The following is a 21,204-nucleotide window of genomic DNA, read 5'->3' on the forward strand; positions in this document are numbered from 1 at the left end:
AATGTGCACACACACACACACACACATATGTATTTCTTTATTTATTATTGATAGATGGACAAATGAAACATAATTTCATGCTTTTATGTGGCATTTGGGTGGAGGGAACCTGTGGAAAAGGTAGATCCGGAAAGATATGGGATGAGGTGTTGAAGCACTACCTTTGAATGTTGGGCCTCACAGAGGCAATGACAAGTGACTGAGACCTTTGGAGATATGCCGTGCTTGAAAAGACCTGGCAAGCCAAGTGAGATGATAGTCATGGCTGATGCCAGTGTCACATAACTGGCCTGTTTAAAAGCACCCGTCAATTGTTGGGCAATATGCCATATTTGTGAAGACCTGTTGAACTCAGTGAAATCGTAGTCGTGGCTGATGCCTGTGCTGCCTGACTAGCACCCATACTGGTGACATGTAAAAAGCACCATTTGAGCGTGGCTGATACCAGTGCTGCCTGAGTGGCACCCGTGCCAGTGACATGTAGAAGCACCCACTTGCATTCTAGAGTGGTTGGCGTTAGAAAGGGCATCCAGTTGTAGAAACCTCGCCAAATCAGATTGGAGCCTGGTGCAGCTTCCTGGCTTGCCAGTTCTCAGTCAAACCATCCAACTCATGCCAGTATGGAAAGTGGATGTTAAACGACGCTGATGATGATGATATATAGGTGCAGGCATGGCTGTCTGTTTAAGAAGCTTGCTCCCAACCATGTGATCTCAGGTTCAGTCCCACTTGGCAAGTGTCTTCTACTTTAGCCCCAGATAAACCAAAGCCTTGTGAGTAGATTTGATAGATGTAAACAGAAAGATATCCATCGTGTGTGTATATATATATATGTGTGTGTGTATGTGTTTTTATGTATCCTTGTGTTGGCATCATTTGATGGTTGTCAACTAGCATCACCATACAAATGATACTGTTCATTTCCAGTCATCTATGAAAGATACATATGATTGTAAGAAAATATTACCTTGCTTGGAAACGGATGAGCATTTAAATAATGTTGCGTAATATGCACCAGAGGCTGCATAGGCTGGGCATCCATTCCTTCTTCTATCTTCATTTCAAGAATCTCCACAAAACATGCGAGAATGTTATCACAATGCAATGGCCATAGTATGTCAACATGGAACACCTTATATTTTCATTACAGTGACATGTAATCTAAACTAGCCTGAAATTAGGGATAAGTTATTTCATAGGCAGAATCCCTCAGCTAGACCAGATCTAGTAGCAAGGTGTTTCACACCGATACTAAAGCAACTTTTAGATGGTGACACAAAGTGGTACATTTTCAGTAGACTTGTAGTTCATTTGTACATCATTGAGTTTCAGAAAAGAGAGTTGCTACCTGTCCATTCTTAATAACATTACATCAAGATGATAAGTTCAAAGACTTCTTGCAAATAGATGAAGTTGTTTGTGCTAAAATTCCTGACATAGAAACAGTCTTTGCTTCATGTTATAGAAAAATGCATGTGGTGAAGAAAACCTGAGAGCTTGTTATATGGAAAATGAACACTGTCAAATGAAGTTACTGAAAGAAGTTCTTCAAAAAACAAAGATACATTTCTTTTATTAGCCACACAGGGCTCAACGAAGATGGGACAAATACAATGTAGAGCTTTTCTTTTTGGGAGGGGGAAGGAAAAAAAAAAGATAAATAACTATTGTTATCCATGTTGCAGGTGACATCAAGGTACAACAGTGCAAGTTAATAATGGTGCAGCTGATAATAGCTATGTAGTTCCCTGTGTCAAGTACTTATGTCGTAAATTCAGTACTCATGTAAATATGGAAATATACATGAAAAGTGAAGATGTACATGTTTTTGCAACAGCAAAGACCTGTCTTTTTCAGAAAAGGTAATGAAAACGAAGCATTGGAAAGAACTGACATCCTTTGTTGGTAATATCCCTGCATGATCTATACATTCATGGAAAGATACTAAGTTGAAATAGGAAAAGAGAGGAGGCGTTTGTCTTTAAGAGGAGTATGTCACTAAGTGATACAAATGTTCCTTTTGTGCTGAACAGTTGACAATTTCTCATAATATCTGCATTTACCATGGCCATTAGCAAGTCAGAAGAACAGTCATTTAATCAAGTTGTTTTTTACATTATCTAGTTATGGGCAGCTTTATGTTGTTTTTAGCACAAGAAATTGGAACAATCTTAATTACTCATAAATAACGATGGGAAATCTTTATGGAAATCACAAATGTTTTGAAAATAAAAGTGTAAGATTTTTGCAAATGCAGTATTATCATTTTAAATTAAATTTTTATAATTATCATAAAACCGTTGAGTGAAACAGTAAAAAATGTTATCAGTAGAAAAGCTGTCACAGTTGATAGCACAAGGGGCAATATACTTTTGTGTATTGTTATGGTTATTTTTGGCAGTCAGATGATGCTGGCTCATTTAAGAATTATTGAAACTATGAGTTGTATGTACAAAGTCTTTAGATAAGAAATTAATCAATAGTTCCTCCCATTGTTTTGATGTGCCATTTTCTATCATTAATGAAACCATTGGTATTTTTGACAACACAGGTATGCTAGTATGAAATTTAATTGTAAATGTATCAAATAATTCAAAAGTTGGAGATGAGAAAGTGCTTCTTGCTTTCTTAATTCTTTTACAGTCATTTATGAAAAATAACAGATCTAGGTTTTTAGGAAATGCTAATAAAAATATAAATACTCAATCACGCAATTTTTTCTAATTAAATATTTTTTATAAAGATTTTCATCATCATTTTGTATGCTAAAAAAAAATTAGAATTTTAATTAATACTTGACATAATCACTTTAAACTCTAACAGCAGCACTTATTTATTTTCTACCTGAGGCTCATTTTCTTCATTTATTTCTTTAAATACCATTTTTTAATATATATTCTTTTAACTTTATGTACAAAGTGTGCTTAAACACTTGCTTATTCTAACCCTTTAACACTCAGGTTACTGTCTAATGCAAAGCTTATTTATTCATATTGTTTTGAATTAATTTCCATAGCTTCAAAATTTTGATGATGTGATTGCTTAATCTTGGAATTACATAGCAGGATAGATGTGAGAGGCCTGATCTGGCCACTTTGAACATAAAACAAAATACTTAGTCTTAATTATTTATATGGTTGACCTCTTTAATGTTAAAATAATTACTTACTTCCTGCCAGTTCATAGCGTTTTTCTTGTTTAGTGAGTAAGATTGCTAGAAACCTAGCAGGACAAAACACAATACTTGTCAAAAGGATGGATGAATCCAACATGGGTCCAAAAACTGTAGTAATTGTGCAAGGACACAGAATAATAATTTAGCAGTTAAAGCAATGAAAAATGGAAAGTGACATTTTGTTTGAAACTCACCTAAAAAAATATTGAAAATCAATCATATTTTTTACTTAATTCAGAGACTTTTAAAAAATTGCTTTAATTTTTTGTGGTTTAAATTGCTTAACTTCATAAGTAATAAGTTTTTTTTTTGATGTTTCTGTTCTCTTTTAGGAAGACAAAGACAAAATTGAGAGTTTGGATAAGTTAAAGATTCTTTGTTTGGTTCATGCAGGCAGTTATTTCATGTTGAACCATCCAACCCAGATCAGATTGGAGCCTGGTGCAGCCGCTGGCTCTCCAGGCCTTAGTCAAACCGTCCAACCCATGCCAGCATGGAAAGCGGTTGTTAAACGATGATGATGATATATGTATCATCATCATCAACATTTAATGTCAATTTTCCATGCTAGCATGGGTTGGATGGCTTGACAGGAACTGGCAAGGCCAGGGGCTGCACCAAGTTCCACAGTCTGATTTGGCTTGGTTTCTACAGCTGGATGCCCATCATGACACCAACCATTTTACGGAGTGTAGTGGGTGCTTTTTATTTGGCACCAGCACCACATATGTGTGTATATATATATATATATATATATATACATATATATATATACAGATAAAGCAATTAAGAGTATGAAGACCGGGAAAGCCCCCCGGCCCATCAGGAATCACTGCAGAGATGCTCAAAATATCTGGCAGTGTTGGCTATAGCCTAGTCACCCGTATTACGAACCAGGTGATACACGAAGGAGTCATACCCAATGACTGGTGTAGCAGCATCATAGTCAACTGCTACAAAGGTAAAGGTGACGCTTTAGATACAAATAATTACAGAGGCATCAAGCTGTTAGATCAGGTTATGAAAGTTACAGAGAGGGTCATAGTCCAACTAATTAGGGAGCGAATCAATTTAGATGAGATGCAGTTTGGGTTCGTGCCAGGTAAAAGCACTACTGATGCCTTATTTCTAGTGAGACAGTTGCAGGAGAAATACCTAGCTACGGATAAACCTCTGTACCTGGCTTTCGTTGACATGGAGAAAGCCTTTGACAGGGTCCCCCGATCCCTTATCTGGTGGTCAATGAGGAAACTTGGGATAGAAGAATGGTTAGTGAGAGCTGTGCGAGCCATGTACAGAGATGCTGCCAGTAAGGTGAGGGTTGGAAATGAGTACAGCAATGAATTCCGGGTAGAGGTAGGGGTCCACCAAGGTTCCGTCCTCAGCCCCCTCTTATTTATCATAGTCCTCCAGGCAATCACAGAGGAGTTCAAGACAGGTTGCCCCTGGGAGCTCCTCTATGCTGATGACCTTGCCCTAATTGCGGAGTCACTATCAGAACTAGAGGAGAAGTTTCAGGTGTGGAAGCAAGGTCTAGAATTGAAGGGCCTTAGAGTCAACCTAGCTAAAACCAAAATCCTAATAAGTAGGAAGGTAGATAAAACACAAACCCCTTCAGGTAGATGGCCCTGCTCAGTATGTAGAAAAGGAGTAGGTAGTAACTCTATAAGATGTATCCGGTGCAAGCTATGGACACATAAGAGGTGCAGCAACATCAAAGGTAGGTTAACTAGCAAGTTAGTTTTTGTTTGTGGCAGATGTTCAGGTGCAATAAAGACTGTAAACAAACAGGAAACAACTTCTATCTCATTCCAGGGTGAAAAACTAGAGGTAGTCGATAGCTTCTGCTATCTGGGCGACCAAGTTAGTAGTGGGGGTGGGTGCGCTGAAAGTGTAGCTGCTAGAATAAGAATAGCCTGGGCAAAGTTTAGAGAGCTCTTACCCCTGCTGGCGACAAAGGGACTCTCACTCAGAGTAAAAGGCAGACTGTATGACGCATGCGTACGAACAACCATGCTACATGGCAGTGAAACATGAGCTGTAACTGCTGAGGACATATGTAAGCTCGCAAGGAATGAAGCCAGTATGCTCCGTTGGATGTGTAATGTCAATGTGAATACCCGTCAGAGTGTAAGTATCTTGAGAGAAAAACTGAACATTAGAAGCATCAGTTGTGGCGTGCAAGAGAGACGATTGCGCTGGTATGGACATGTGGTGAGAATGGAGGAGGATAGCTGCGTGAAAAAGTGCCACACCCTAACAGTTGAGGGAACCCGTGGAAGAGGTAGGCCCAGGAAGACCTGGGCTGAGGTGGTGAGGCAAGACCTTCGTACATTGGGCCTCACCGAGGCGATGACTACTGACCGAGACCTTTGGAATTGTGCTGTGCGTGAGAAGACCCGGCAAGCCAAGTAAGATCGTTGCCAGTGCCCCTGGACTGGTTCTTGTGCGGGTGGCACATGAGATGCACCATTTTGAGCGTGGCTGTTGCCAGTACCGCCTGACTGGCTCCTGTAGGATTTTCGAGCGAGATCGTTGCCAGTGCCCCTGGACTGGCTTGTGCGGGTGGCACATAAAAGACACCATTTCGAGCGTGGCCGTTTTCGTGCGGGTGACACGTAAAAGCACCCACTACACTCTCTGAGTGGTTGGCGTTAGGAAGGGTATCCAGCTGTAGAAACTCTGCCAAATCAGACTGGAGCCTGGTGTTGCCATCCGGTTTCACCAGTCCTCAGTCAAATCGTCCAACCCATGCTAGCATGGAAAGCGGACGTTAAACGATGATGATGATGATGATGATGATATATATATATATATTGTTGCTATTATGCAAAAGCGTCATAAATCCAAAACATTGCTTTTTCAGAAAACAAAGAAATAGTTTCATCATTCCATAGCAAAACTGTTGTACTACACTGACAATTTTTGATATCTTGGCATCTGAAGCAGCTGGAGATAGGATAGTTTGACCCAAAAATTAAATATTGAGGAAAACGCATTTGGGCAAATTTGGGCATATGACAGTTTAACATAATAGCAACAGTATCATATATATGTAACTACAGCAACCAGGTTACTGCAGGTTGTTTATATACTGCAGGTCCCAATGTGCTTCCTTACATTGTCATAGTTTTCGAATGATGCCATACTGCTGATTAGTTGGACAGGCCAACATCCCCACTGAACAGAATGCCAGTCCATTGCAGGGATGCCCATTTACAGCTGTGTCCAATTGGTGCAACATGAACTGAAGCATTTTGTTCAGGAACACAATGCACTATCAATCTGGAAATTGAAACCACAATCTTGTGATTGTGATTGTGACCTATATATATATATGAGAGAGAGAGAGATAACATCTGTCTCTACAAATTATACCTGACCTGTGCAAGCATGGAAAAATGGATGTTAAAATGATTATATATATATATATATATATATATATATATATATAATTGGATTATATATATGTATATATATCTAAGAAAATCTAAATGTTTACAGTTGAAAAAAAGCTAAGTTATTATTGTATGTATATTGAGGATTTAGGCACTACTAGGTTAAATTTCTAGAACTATAAATAAACTACTACTACTACTACTACTATTACCACCACCACCACCACCACCACCACCACTACTACTACTACTACTACTACTACTAGTTTACTTGATGTGAATTTAACTTTTTCTCATTTCAATTTTTATGAAAATTGTTTATATTATGAAATTTGAGTTTGTAGTGTGTTTTTTTTTCTTCTTATATTAACTTTTTATCAGATCTCTAAAACGAAATCAATAACTGAAATGAAAATAGAGCGTCAGTGTGTTCATGTTGTGTGAACTGAGGTGTGGTTACTAAATAATTTGAATACTACCTTACTAATGAACTGTTACTATGGATTCGTTGGTAAACCTGTAATCAGGTTAAGCAACAAATAAATGCTTCACTTCATGTGTTTGTCAGTTAGTATTTATAATGATATCTTGCCTTACAGCTATTTCAAATCCATGGAAATATGAAAACAGTCTTTTCATATTTCAGATTCTTTTTTTTTTTCACAAGATAGTGGGGAAAAAACTAGATTATCTAGAACTTGGTGCATAAACTTGTGTTACAGCTTATTTTTACTAAACTGTAACATTATAATATACTTGCTCCTGTGTCTCTTAGATATACACACAGGCATAAACACATATGTACACATATGTGAATATTCATACATAGATACAGAGACATGGATACATAAACAGATATACAAAGTTGTACAGATTTATATATTCATAGTCACTCATGCACACACTCATACATACACATTTTTAATCTACTTATTTGTTTAGTTGAATTATTACATTTTCCTTTTAAGGGTGTGTAAATATGCTAGCTTTAGTTGAGCATGCCAAATGACCTCCTGTTTGGATGTTATCCAAAACTTTGGAATAGTTTGTAGTGAAACACTTTCCATCTCCTCACTTGTTATTTCTGATGTTCGTATTTGATGTTCCTGCTTTCTCTAACTGCTTTACACCCAACTAGACCATTCTCATTCACTAACAGCTATTCCAATTATAACTCAATGCTATAATCATATCATTACTATTGCCATGTCTTTATATAAATCAGATTAATAAAACTAAGAGGCCCTATGTTTGAACGCAAATTTAGAGCATCCAGCTAATTATTAGTCATTATTTTCACTTGAATTTACATGTTTGTATAAAAATAAAAAGAGAAAAGAAACAACACTGCATAATTTTGTTGATGGGCTGTAATCTCAGAGAGTTTATATTATGAAAGAAAATACACAAACAAAAAAGATATTCCATGTTAATTATCATTTTGTGATAAAATTAAATAGGCTACAAATTAGATTGTTGCTGTCTGTATTGAGCGTCAAACCTTTAAAATTGGAGTTGAATAGGTTCATTTCATTTATGCTATAACCTCTACACTTAGCATTGTTTATATGTTATTGTATATATATATATATATCATTTTTTTTTTTAGAAGTGGGAATCATTTGTTATGGATATCAATTAGGTGGCATACATTACTCCAGCCATGTGATTTACATGTACGATGTTAGGAATTGTTCCAAAAGTTTTTCTTTCTTTCAGTAAATGTCAACATGTCTGAGTGTTAGTGTTAATGGTGGTACACTGCTCTAACAGTATGGATAATTTATATTTCTGATTAGTAATCCTTATAATGGCTTGTTAATGACTCCATTGAGTGCATGTAATTATATTGTTTTCTCGTTTGTATTGCCACCAACCACCTCTTATTTTTATCTCACTACCCACCCTTCTCACTATTCTCCATCCTCTGCCTTTCCATTTGGGATCCACCCTCTGTCTCTCCATTTGGGATATTCTCACTGCATCCCCACTATGGTATCCTCCAGCTCCAGCACATTTTCTCTCTCATTGCCCTCTCTCCACAGCATCTCTGCCTCCTCAGTGTCCATTCCCATCCTTCCCCCTCTGGCCTATTATCCCCTGCCCCCATTTTCATTGACTCAGGATTCTTATCCACCCTAGTCAGTTGCTCCCTTCCTAGCCCTTTCCCTTCATACCTTTTGTCCATACTTGTTTTGCAATGTAGGATAGTCCCTATACAACCCACACTATCACCTTTCCACTTTACCCCACCCCCTTTTCTCATTAACCTCTGTCACAAATTCCTTCCCTTTCCCCTGGCATACTCTCCCCCCTCAATTACTTTGTTGTTCTCTCTGCTACCACTTTATAGCAGTTGTAAATCTGTTCCTTTCATCTTATCCTCCCTTATCCCTGCTGCTTAGAATCATTGCCTGATTTTAGTTGATACTAAGAAAATATCCACAAATACATGCTCCATATTTACCTGGGGAGACGTATAAATAAGGTGACACTTTCAAACATGCCATCTGAACTGAGTATTAAATATTTCACTATGATATTGGAAGATGTTAAAATTAATCACCATAAGACCAAGCCCTCGTTCTAAGGAGAACTGGTCAGGGATCAATATAGAGGCAGGGATGCTGCTCATACCTGAAAGTTTTCAGAGGAACCAGGTCTCAACTACAAGGAGAGTGATGAACCTATAAGACTTGTAGCAGAGTAATGTAAACAGATAATACTTTGATATCCTGTTTAATATCTTTAGTTCCAAAACCAAAATTCACTTTCATTTCCACTTGTTGCAAATTCATTCCAGACTTGTTTGGCAAACTTTTGGCAGACATCTATTGCAACTGGTAGCACTGGGAGTGGCAACACTGTTGAGAAAGGATGCCAACAAAGGGATGTTGTTGGCAGTTTACTTTCAATAAATCTGCTGAATACAGAGTTCAAAATTTTGTCTGACATGTCAGCAAAAAAGTTTGGACTTGTTATTGATGGTTTGGTTGGGGAAGCAGAAACATGCACAATCCTGAACAGGTCCAACCATGACAATCTCCATCTTATAGACGCATTCTCATAGAGAGAGTTAGAATCAAAGCTGGATTCAGTGGGTGCTCAGATCAACTGGGTTTTGACCCATTTTCAGAGGTTGAGTTGCTGTAATGCACAGCAACACCTACTCAGTGGTCAAACTAAACGGTTGCCTCTCAGAAGAATTTCATGTCAGATGGTCAGTTTGACAGGGCTGCCCCATCTTGCCCCCTGTATATGCAGGCTCTTGAGTCTCTACTGCAAGCTGAACAGTTGAGAGACACCCCTTTTGAACTGGGATTCAGGAGGGCCATATCAGTCTATGCAGGCAATATCTTTATATTGACATCACTTAAAAAAAAAAAACAGTGTCTGGTTTCTTGTCCAGTAACTTTGCTGCTCAGCAAATAGAGATCACCAAGTACCAAACTTAAAAATAAGTGCTGGGGTCAATTATGGTCAGCTGAAACTTTTCAAGGTGGTGTCCTTGTATGGCTACAGTCCAAAAGCTTAAGCAAATAAAAGAGATGTATTGTGTATGTATATATACAGGCATCCCCTGCATTAAAGAAGCATTGCATTCCAAAAACTGTTACTGTGATATGAAATTCTATAATGTGAAACCTATTTTCTCATGCTTTATGAAATTCCATATTACAGTAAAATTTTCCAGATTGTAATATCTCTGTAATACAGGGAATGATTGCATTTAACATGAAATTGTATTTGGAGTATTGAAACTGTTGGCTGAAATGAATAATAAAGGGAGAAATTTACAACAAAACTAGATTAATCATAATGAATTATTTCAGTAGAGCTGAGCAACACTGGATATATATAAGGATTGAATAAGAGTTGTTTCTTGGTGAGTTCAAACTGTATTTGTGTGAGTATTGTAGGCACTAACAGATTTGTTATACTGAGAGAAGAAATTTTAATTAAAATTACACCATTACTGATAAGAATAGTCATTATGTAAATGACCAGTTCTTATCAAGAATAGCAAGGGAGACAACTCAGAATTTATAATTAAAATTGTTTTAATATAGAAGGTAATGAGAAGTGAGTCTGATCGTTAACAGTACAAGAACAACACTATTTATTAGACATTGCCTGCAAAATTCGTCACTGCAGATCCTAGAATGACACAAAAGTTTGTAACGCTGCTAAAGAACTGCTAAGAGAAATTCAAAGACTGGCTAACAGTATTGAATGATTTGGACCAGTGATTCATATGTCCGCAAAATGAGTGTATGTGTGTATGTATGTATGCTTCCATCTCATCATGACATCATATGCTGAATAGAAATACAACTTCATTATCATAGAAATAGTGCTATTCGTTTGCATTCCCCCCCTGAAATCATGTCCAGGCTAGGGGAAAATAGTATCTAACTTGGAAACAGGTGAGGTTTGGCATTAGGAAGGGCATCTGGTTGTAAAAGCCGAATCCTGTCTGCCTCATAGAAGCATGAAAAAGTAGACATTAAAATGATGATGATAACAAGGAGGATATCTTTCAGACACACACACATGTATATATCATTATCATAATTTTAATATCCACTTTTCAATGGCTGAATGCCTTTCCTGTCACCAACATACTCACACATGTACATACACGAACATGCATATTTATATGGCAGGCTTCTTTCAGTTTCAGTCTGCCAAATTCACTCACAAGGCTTTGGTTGCTCTGGTTATTGAAGAAAACACTTGCCCAAGGTATCACACTGTGGGACTGATCCCAGAACCATGTTGTTTGAGAAGTAGACTTTTTAATGAACAACTATTTTGTGTGTGTGTGTTTTTCAGTACTTCATTTTATAAATGTTTAAATATATTCTACCTATAAATTATTAAACTTTTCTGTTGATAATTGAAAACCGAAAAGCAATTTCAGACTTAAAGAATGACAAATTGGAATGTAGTTAAGGTTTGTATTGATTTGTTTTTATCCTTTAACAGTCAGCCAATTTCCATTCCTATACCTGAGATAATGGTAGTTTTTCTGGAGTTTAGGCTGTTCAGTCTTCACTTCACTTCACTTCATCTGTAGTTGCTTGTTGATTTTATTATATAATAGGTTACATTCATGTTCTTGATGTCTATTCCACTAATGGTTTTAATTTTTAAAATTAATTTTATTAATTTTTGATTCATACAAGCATTATTTTTTCTCTTTGAGTCTTTTCTATTCACAATGAAGATGAATGATGATAAAGGAAAAAAAAACTTCATGAGATGTCATCAATCTTTCTTTCATTTCATTCCATAATAATTTTCTGACTCATAGAAACCTGTTTTTTAACTTAAATATGATTATTTCACTTTTTTGGTGACTGTATCTGTTATAGTGATTACTATTGTTCATATCTTGTGACTTATGTAAAAAAAAAAAATGCATTGAAATGTTCACAGTACATTTCATGATACAGAGAGAAAAATTATTTCTAGTTTGTATCAGAATAATGAGTTACAAAATATTTTTTTAAACATTTCAAACTTGACATTTTTTTTTAGCTTAGTTAAGTATTTTCAATGTAACAGGAAATTTTCAAAAAGAAACGGACTTTATTTTATGAAACCAAACCTAGCTATTTTAAGTGTAGGCAAGAAGAGAAAGAAGCTCTGCAAACTGAAGAATCTGTTTCCATAACCTCTTGAGGGTGTGCCACTCTTCGTGATTTTCTGACATGAAATTACCTTCATAAATTAACAAGACATGTAACATAATAGATTACACACACCCACACACATTATATACACATGATTAAGTGGGGAGGCAGGGTTATAGTTAAGAAGATGGAATGACCTTAGATTTGATACAAACGCTACTGAGCACAGATACAGATATTTTACAAGCTCATCAATAAGAAAGTACAAAACTGGTCATAATTTAAAGATATACAGTCATTCTGCTTTTTATAACTTTCAAGTGGTACTTAAGACATGACTTTAATCTCAGCATTTGATACTGTTTACTCTGCTCAAACATTGGTTTGTTAGAAAATACATTGTTACTTTCCTTGATCTAGGAAACCTTGTTTGAGGAAAGTATTTAGCAAAGACATTTTAACTTTCCTATCTTCTTATTTCCTGGCAGCCATCCAACCATTTGCCAAGGGTTGGGGTAATATATCTTACCATGAACACTAGTTTTTTCATTAGCAGCTTATACTACCTGAAAGAATTCTCTTAGTGTGTTCTACTAGCAACATGCCTGATATGTGACTCATTCCACAAGCTTTGAACTGTTGACAGTCTAAAAAGTGATTTCAACACTTATTTCTTTGTTATTTATTTCAATATTGTCCAAATATGTCTCTTTCTAAATTTTCAACTCCTGTAGCAACTCAGTAGAATGTACCACTACCTCAGCCTATATAGTTCCCATATCATTATATTAAGTTGAATGATGTTCTAGATGCTCTATATAATTTCCCATTCCAAATTAATTTTACCAACTCAACATACAAATAGATAATAAAAGTATTCTTAGATATTGTTTTTTTTTCTACAGTTAATTTTATGGTTACATTTTGTTTATGTCCCATTATGCCCAAGTTAATTTTGCTGTTTTTCCTTATGAAGCCAACAAAATAGGGCCACACAACTAACTGGAGTTGATATAATTGATAAACCAAGTAAAAGAATAAAAGAGATGTCGAATATATGGCCTGCAGTCCAGATCTAGCTTATAATGTTTAGTCTGGCTTAATTTTATAAATTTTAGCTTGGCTTAATTTTTATAGTTTAGCCTTGCTTAATTTTATGAAACAAAATTTCAAAATATTCTATCAAATATATATCAACATCAGTTCCAATCAGTTAAATCAGTGCATTTCAAAGAATCTCTGATCTCAACGAATGAAAAAGAAGTTTCTAAATCCAAATACAAAAAGGTATGACCAGTTTCCTGTTCAATTCATCAGTAGATGCTGAAACACTTTTTCTGAGTGTTAATATATTCTCAATATCTAATTGTATTCATATTTCTTGGAACATCTTTAAATTTAGTTGAGCAAACTTATTTTGATTTCTCTTTGATTTCCCTAGTCTGTTATCTAATTTTGTTGTTTCTCATTAAGGTATGCTTCACTTAAGAAGATTGTTCTTTTTCCAAGTTCAGTTTCTTGGCAGTTGATTTTTATTTTTATCGTTTTTTTTGTCATGGGATAACTTTTAATTCTCTTAGAATATCCAACAAAGTTAAGTTGTTGCAACTGTGTCTTTTTTTTTTTTTATACAACAAGTAAGATCATCTTTCAGCAGAAGCTTTCAAAGTGTCTTTATTGCCTCTGTTTGTCTAGTTTTATATCCTGATTTGAAGGATTTGTATGGCAATTTACAGTATGAACTGGAATCTAGTGTCATCAAAAGCACTATTAGCTGTGTTAATTGGTCAAGACTCATTGGAAAGCATTTGAAATCATAAGATTTCAAAACTGATGATATCCTCTTTGCTTTACATGTTATGTGACATTCTACATGTTTTTTTAGGCAAAATAAAAATGACTGCTAAAAATATCAAGTTGAATGGCTATTCATAGTCTCTCTCTTTAATATATCTTAAAATATTTCTGAATGAGTCAATCTCATGACTATATGGGATTGGTAGATTTAGCTGTAGTCTTATCAACAGTATTGCACTTATTTCATCACTACTTATTCCATAGCATTACAATGAAATTGTTCTTAAGTGACTTGTAAACAATTTTTTCCAGAAATGTTGTGGGTGGGAAGTAAACATACTCGCCCGGTAGTTTGGTCTTAGTTTGTAACATAGAAATGTAATAAATAGTGTTAAGAGGGACACTCTGTTGTAGAGCTATAGTGTTCCAGTAACTGACGTAAATGTCCATTCAGATGTACAATATTCAATTCATTCACATGCAGAAAAAGATGTGTAGATTTTTTTCCTCACTAATATCTTTTAAAGTATTTCTCTGTTAGTATATGCCATTAGTCAATAACATGATATCAAATTGCATGTAATCTATGTAATACAAGAAAAATATTGTTTTTCGTTTTCCCAAGCACAATGACGTTTCTTTCATCAAATAGAATTGTTCAAATTAGATTTTAACCCTTTCATTACTATATTTCTAGCTAAAATACACCCCACTATACATTTTGATTAAATTCTAAAATAAATTTAGACTGATTTCATAAAACAGTTCTAACTTTATGTTGTTATACTTGGGGATGGTAATTTTTTTTGACCATTTAACCCTTTGGCATTTAAACTGGCCATATTTGGCCCAAGTATTCTACCTGTCTTACATTCAAACTAGCTAGATTTGGCCTCTCACACTTTCCCAACAGTGTAATTGTAAAAATAAACTATCACACCCAAGGCTATGAAATGATGCATAATTAATTCAAATGTGAATGCATAACCATTACATTTGGCTAATTAATCTAAACGCTAAAGGGTTAAACACCTGTACTATTTATTTGATCTTCACTTCAGTTTTTATTTGTATTATTTTTAGTTTATTTGTCTGTCAAAGTTCTTTTGTCATACATTGTAACCTCCTCAGTGTCACACTGTCCCACGTGTCTCCTCATGTCCTGCTTATTCCAAAAATTTGGTAAACTGAAACTGAAAGAAGCTCATCATATATGTATATGTATGTACGATTGTGTGTGTACTTGTCTTGACATCATGTGATGATTATAAATGAGCTTCCCCATTATACAAATGATGTTGTGAGACTTTGATGAGGTCACAATGTATGATGAAAGAACTTTGGCAGACAAATAGGCGAAAAATAATACAAATAAAAACTAAAGTGAGGCTCAAATAAATAGTGCATGTGTTTAATTAGCAAAAAAAAAAAAAAATAGTAACCATCTCCAAGTATAATAAAATCTGTTTCAACAACATTTTCACATCAAGAATCTTGCAAAGCAAATGCATAAATGTAAATTCTAACCTTCTTTTTATTTATTTATTGATGTTTGGTCAACTTAATGAAAGGCTGGTAAATAAACCAATTACATAATTTTTTTACCAAGTTGAATCTAATTACAGGAAATGTAGAATTATTTAAACTTTGTTTAAACATCACCATAGAAACTGAATTATTAGCAAATGCTCAACTCAGCATATTACATTGTTTAACCCTTTAGTATTCAGATTTCTCTGTTAAATACAAGTTTATTTATTTAATTATTCACACTGTTTTGAATTAATTATACATTATCTTATACCTTTGAGATATCAATGTTGTGATTGTTTATTTTTAGAATGACATTATAGAGTAGGTGTGAGAGGCCTGATCTAATCAGATTGAACTGAAAACGGGTAGAATATTTGGGCTTGATATGGCCAGTTTGAATACTAAAGGGTTAATATGGAAGAACTGTGCACGTTGTTCGAATTTTCAAAGGAACTGAAATGTACAGAAAACATGTGTTCCATAACAGTAAAATGGAACAAAAAGTATTGGATTTTTTTATGTCTGAAGAAAACTACGAAATGAAATAAATTCATATACACAATAATGATTCACAGATATAAATTAAACAAAAGTTGTTGCAAACTTACAGGTAAATTAAAATAACTGGTATATAAAAATAAATAAATAAAAATTAGGTAAATTTGGAAAAGAATTTTATAAACTCTAATGCTATATATATATGTATATATATATATATAAATATATATATATATATATGTGTGTGTGTGGGTGCTGAAAAGTTCCTAGTTTTGGGTAAAAGAAAATACAGGTGGATCAGTTATGATTTTATTCAACATGTTCCCCTCTCAGATTCACACACTTATTGCAGCAGTCCTTCAATTTTTCTAAGCCCTGTAAAAAAAGTTGGAAGGTTGGGCCTTCAACTAGGCTTTTTACAATACTCTTAAAGCCAGAAACTTTTCAACTCTCCATTGTGTGTGTGTGTGTGTGTGTGTGTTTATATGTATATATTTTATTTCTACTATAGCTCTGTGGTAACCAAATCCTTGTGGGTGGATTTGGTAAACAGAAACTGAAAGAAGCTCATCATATATGTATGATTGTGTGTGTACTTGTCTTGACATCATGTGATGATTGTAAATGAGCATCACCATCATACAAATGATGTTGTTCATTTCTAGTTTTTTATGAAACTCATGCCTGGCCATGGGAAAATTGATCTTCTGTGGTAGCAGGTGAAGATTGGCAACAAGAAGGGCATCTGGTTGTTGAAAACCTGCCTCAACAAATTCCATCTGACCTATGCAAGCATGAAAAAGTGAATGTTAAAGTGATGATGATGAGAAATATAAATATATGAGGAGGTGCTGAAAAGTTCCTGGCTTTAAAGGTATCACGAAAGGCCTGGTTGGAGGCGCAGCCTTCCGAGTTTTTTTTTTTTTTTACAAGGCTTAGAAAAGCTGAAGGACCACTGCAATAAGTGTGTGAATCTGAGAGGGGAAGGTGTTGAGTAAAATCTTAATTAACTGATTTGCCTGTATTTTTGTTTTACCCAAAGTCAGGAACTTTCCAGCACCCCCTAGTATATCTTAATGTTTGTTTTTATGTTGAGTTATAATGGAAACCACTTTACATTAAAACAAAGGATTACTCAGTACATTTTGTAGAGTATTTTTATTCTTCAACAAGAATAGTGTTGAAAGTACATTTGAGTTCATCCTGGCTTTATATAGTCACTGGTAAATTTAAGTTTTCTGAGGTGGGTGAATGGTAATTAAGTTGTAGAGAATGTGGAGATTGTCCAGCAAAATAGAAACTTTGTAATTTGGTGTGTTTATTTAGGTGTGTTAGCTTTATGCATATAAAGGTTCACAAAAGAATGTGAGTAGGTGGAAAGATTAGTTGGGCATTGGCTTACTTTACTTTACAACGATGTTATCTAGGAGATTTAACCTGTTTGTTTTGGGAAGGTAGCAGTTATTGTTCAAAGGTCAATCAAGCATGTAAGACTTTGTTACCAGGTAAGTTTATTTAGGTATGCCAGCTTAGACCATGGTGATTTTAGTATAGGAATTTGTTTGTCTTGAGCTTTAAGGTTCACAAAAGATCATAGGTAGGTGGAAAGGTTAGTTAGCAGAATTCTAACTAGAAGTTAATTGTTTTTGAATATTAAAAAAAAAAGAATTAACCTTTGTGTTTTAGGAAGATAAAATTTACAGTCTGTTTTTATAAATATTTCTTCTATTTGGTTTCTGTTGTGGTGGACACCTCTAGGTGAGAAGTGGGCTGGTCCACTACTAATAAATAGTGGACTGACAGTCAGTAATGTCAGTCAGTGAGGTGAGGTACGCTGTTCAAACCAGTCCCACAGAGATGATGAAATATGTCGTCATAATGTGGGACATAACAGTGGTGACAAAAATTCGTAACTCACACAGCCACTGATATGTAGGACATAACAATGGTGACAAGGATACCTCTCACTGTATAACGGTGTCATTATAACACTGGTAATGAGGTTACGAATGCTCGTAGGAGTGTCAAAATGGAAGCCCTACCTTCAAGAACAATGAAAGGAAATTTGAAGGATTGAACTCTAACACAGAATGGAAATTCACACAGTGAAATATATATATAAAAAAAAAATGATCCTGGAGAACGAAAAGAAAATGTCTGATAAAACGGGAACCCGACACAGAACTGAACTACACACAGGGAAAAATAATTGTGTGTGGAAGAAGAAGAAAAAATAATAAGAAGAAGTTCGTTTGCAGGATTTATGAGTCAGGTTGCTATATGTAGTAGTGCTACCAATAATAATGTAGACTTGGTACTGTGGCATTTTGAAAAATTAAAAAGCTTTGGTCCTGTGTGGAACAAAATAATAATAATAATAATAATAAGTCTGTTCAAAGGATTTCTTTGTGTGTTGTGATGTTGTTTATATATATTGTACATTCTTATATATTCTTTTGTGAACCCTTGAAAACCTCGTAACCTAAACCTGACACATCTAATTACAAAGTTTTACTTGCTGGATTGAATGGTGAACAGTAATCTCCATATTCTCAAAAGAAACAGATTGAATCTTTTTTCTTTTTGCAACTTTTTTTTTTTAATAAAAATGGCTGAATTCGTAGGGATGTTCCTCTGGTAGGCTTTTGCCTTTCTCCCAAGTTTTTTTTTTTTTAACGAATAGCTTGCCTTGAATTTCATTGTTACATCTGCTTGGAATTTTAGAAGAAAACTATTGGTTTGAAATGTTTTAGCATTTTGAAGATTTTGTGTTTGCTGGAAGTCTTAGTTCAGAATTTGATTCCTAAAAATGAGAATGTGGTAGGATTCATTGGTACAAAGCTAACGGGGTTTCTTGTTTCAGGTATAGCTGTGCGTATCACAATATCTTCCATTTAATCTGAATTGGAATATTTTTTTAATTCTAATGTTCATATATCTGGATAATGAGGTGTCATTTTTACTATTTGGGTTGCATTACTTTTGAGTTCCTCCTAATTTGGCATATTATAGAAACACATTCACAATGCTCGTATTATTATATCCCAAACCAGGTTTGGGATATAATAACACTTATCTAGTCTACTAATTTACCTAATAACTCATTATTTAATGAATCATCATTTGATTCATCTGATGTATGACTGTTATCGTTGCAAGTTCAAATATGGTGTGCCATTTTCATTCATAGGATGTTAACAGAAGTGTTAAGGAGTTTCAAAAACATACTAACCTACTGAAACCTAACCCACAGAATACTTCTGTTTCCATATTGCCACTCTGAAACTGTTAATATTTATCCTATTAGAAGATAGATATGTATGTATGTATATATATATATATATATATATATATATATATACCGGAGTAAGCACATGCAATGTGCAACAAGGTGGAAAAGAGAGTACTCAAATACCAGAGGTAGAGTAATATGCTTTATTTAAAAGCAGCAGAAATATAACAAAAAAAACCGTTACTCTGAGTTTCACGTTCCCGTTCATCGGACAGTTTTGTTAGAAATGGAGGAAGGATAACGATGCAATCGAAAGTAATATAAAATTTAAAATTTAAAACACATGGATTCGTCTGATTGGTTGTTTCAAATAAGGGCCATGGATTGGTCGTTTCAATTAACGGTCAATGATGTGTAATTCACAGACCAAATAAATTTAATACAGATTCACCCTATTAAAAAATATCGAAGAAAACCTTAAATAGAAAAATGGGCTCCAAATACATATTATAGATAATTAATTATATTCGAATTAACGCTTTAAAATCAAATCAATAAAATAAAGCATACGCTGCATTCAAAATAAAATAAAATAAAATAAAATAAAATACAATAGCGTGTATGTATACAAGGCTATCCACAACATATATATATATATATATATATATATATATATATATATATATATATCTACATGTAAATATATACATCGAAATATACAGCTGCATACGCACAGACAATCTACGTATATAGGTCTATATTTACAAGGCACAGATATATACATAAGTACAAATCTACACACATATACGTACACACGCATATAAGCCTGCGCATGGAAAACCTATGCACTTGTAACGACAATTGTATCTTAATCTATGGAGTGGAGGGGTAAAGAGTAACGTATCTATAATAACGTTAAATATGGGAAAGGGGGTGGCGGGGGGAATGTAGTTGTCATAAAAAAGGGGAAGGAGAAAGAAAGAGAATAAAGAAAGAAAGAAATGGAAAAAAAGGAAGAAGAGAGAAAGGCTGGGGATAGGAAGGAAGAAGTAGAGAGAGAAAATAAGCAAGAACATATAGTGAACGTGCATAAAAATTTAGATTGCGCATATATGCGTATACAAAAATGTATATAGCATCACGCATATAGATACATATGCTGATATGTACGCAAATAGTTACGATCATAACCTTGTACATGCGCATGTACACATACAAGTATATGTGAGTGTGAACCTGATCGCACATACGCACACATAATAATATAGATGCATGTATGTATAAATAAACACAAGCATATGCCCTTACCGTGTATACACAAAAAGAATATACGCACGAAATCATAACAGCATATGCACAAGTGCGAACCCAGGCCCCATATGCAAGCGTAGGTACATGTATATGAATACGTAAGTGCTTTAACTATACAGACATCTACATAAAAAAACATTAGATTTCAGTGTATATATGCAGCCAACTTCTTAAACCGCTGGTTGTATAAAGGTTAAAACCAGGCGAAAATACATGCATAAAAGAATACAAAGCGTTTTTTTTAAAAAAAGCGTTTTTTTTAAAAAATAGAATAGAAAAAAATAAAAAGTAAAAAATAAATAAAAATAAAAATAAAAGTAAAAACAAGGGAGAAGAAAAATTATGTATATAACAGACTAAGGTTTTCTTAAAATGACGTAGGGGTCTTTACAAAATTCTCACAACGCTAATTCAGTACCAATCCAATAGTCAGATTGCACAATGGTTATAAGGAGTCGATCATAGTCCAAAATTTTACCCATATGGAATATTACATGTAGACATTTTAAATTTGGACGCATGCCTACATGTGTTTAAAAGTTCGCGTCTTTGGTTAAGCGCCTTCTTATCCTGGAACAAGATATTCATTTTTTCCAATAAACAAAGATCACATTTCAATGG

The 21,204-nt window shown here is 34.6% G+C and overlaps 1 protein-coding gene across 5 annotated transcripts in view; it reads left to right on the forward strand.

Moving 5' to 3' along the window:
* The window catches only part of LOC106879288 (bcl-2-like protein 1), a 92,785-nt gene that overhangs the window by 40,111 nt on the left and 31,470 nt on the right, over positions 1 to 21,204 (forward strand). For 3 of the 5 annotated variants that reach the window (XM_089357912.1, XM_089357911.1, XM_089357913.1), the window contains one exon: positions 3,508 to 3,708. The exons of the other annotated variants lie outside the window; for them this stretch is intronic. In XM_089357912.1, coding sequence (XP_089214038.1) covers positions 3,508 to 3,693 — 186 coding nt within the window. In that variant the 3' untranslated portion in view covers positions 3,694 to 3,708. Of the gene's footprint in view, positions 1 to 3,507; positions 3,709 to 21,204 lie in introns of those variants that run through there. 5 annotated transcript variants of the gene reach the window in all.

The sequence above is a fragment of the Octopus bimaculoides genome, chromosome 9, assembly GCF_046866305.1.
Source record: "Octopus bimaculoides isolate indiv1 chromosome 9, ASM4686630v1, whole genome shotgun sequence".
Taxonomy (NCBI): domain Eukaryota; kingdom Metazoa; phylum Mollusca; class Cephalopoda; order Octopoda; family Octopodidae; genus Octopus; species Octopus bimaculoides.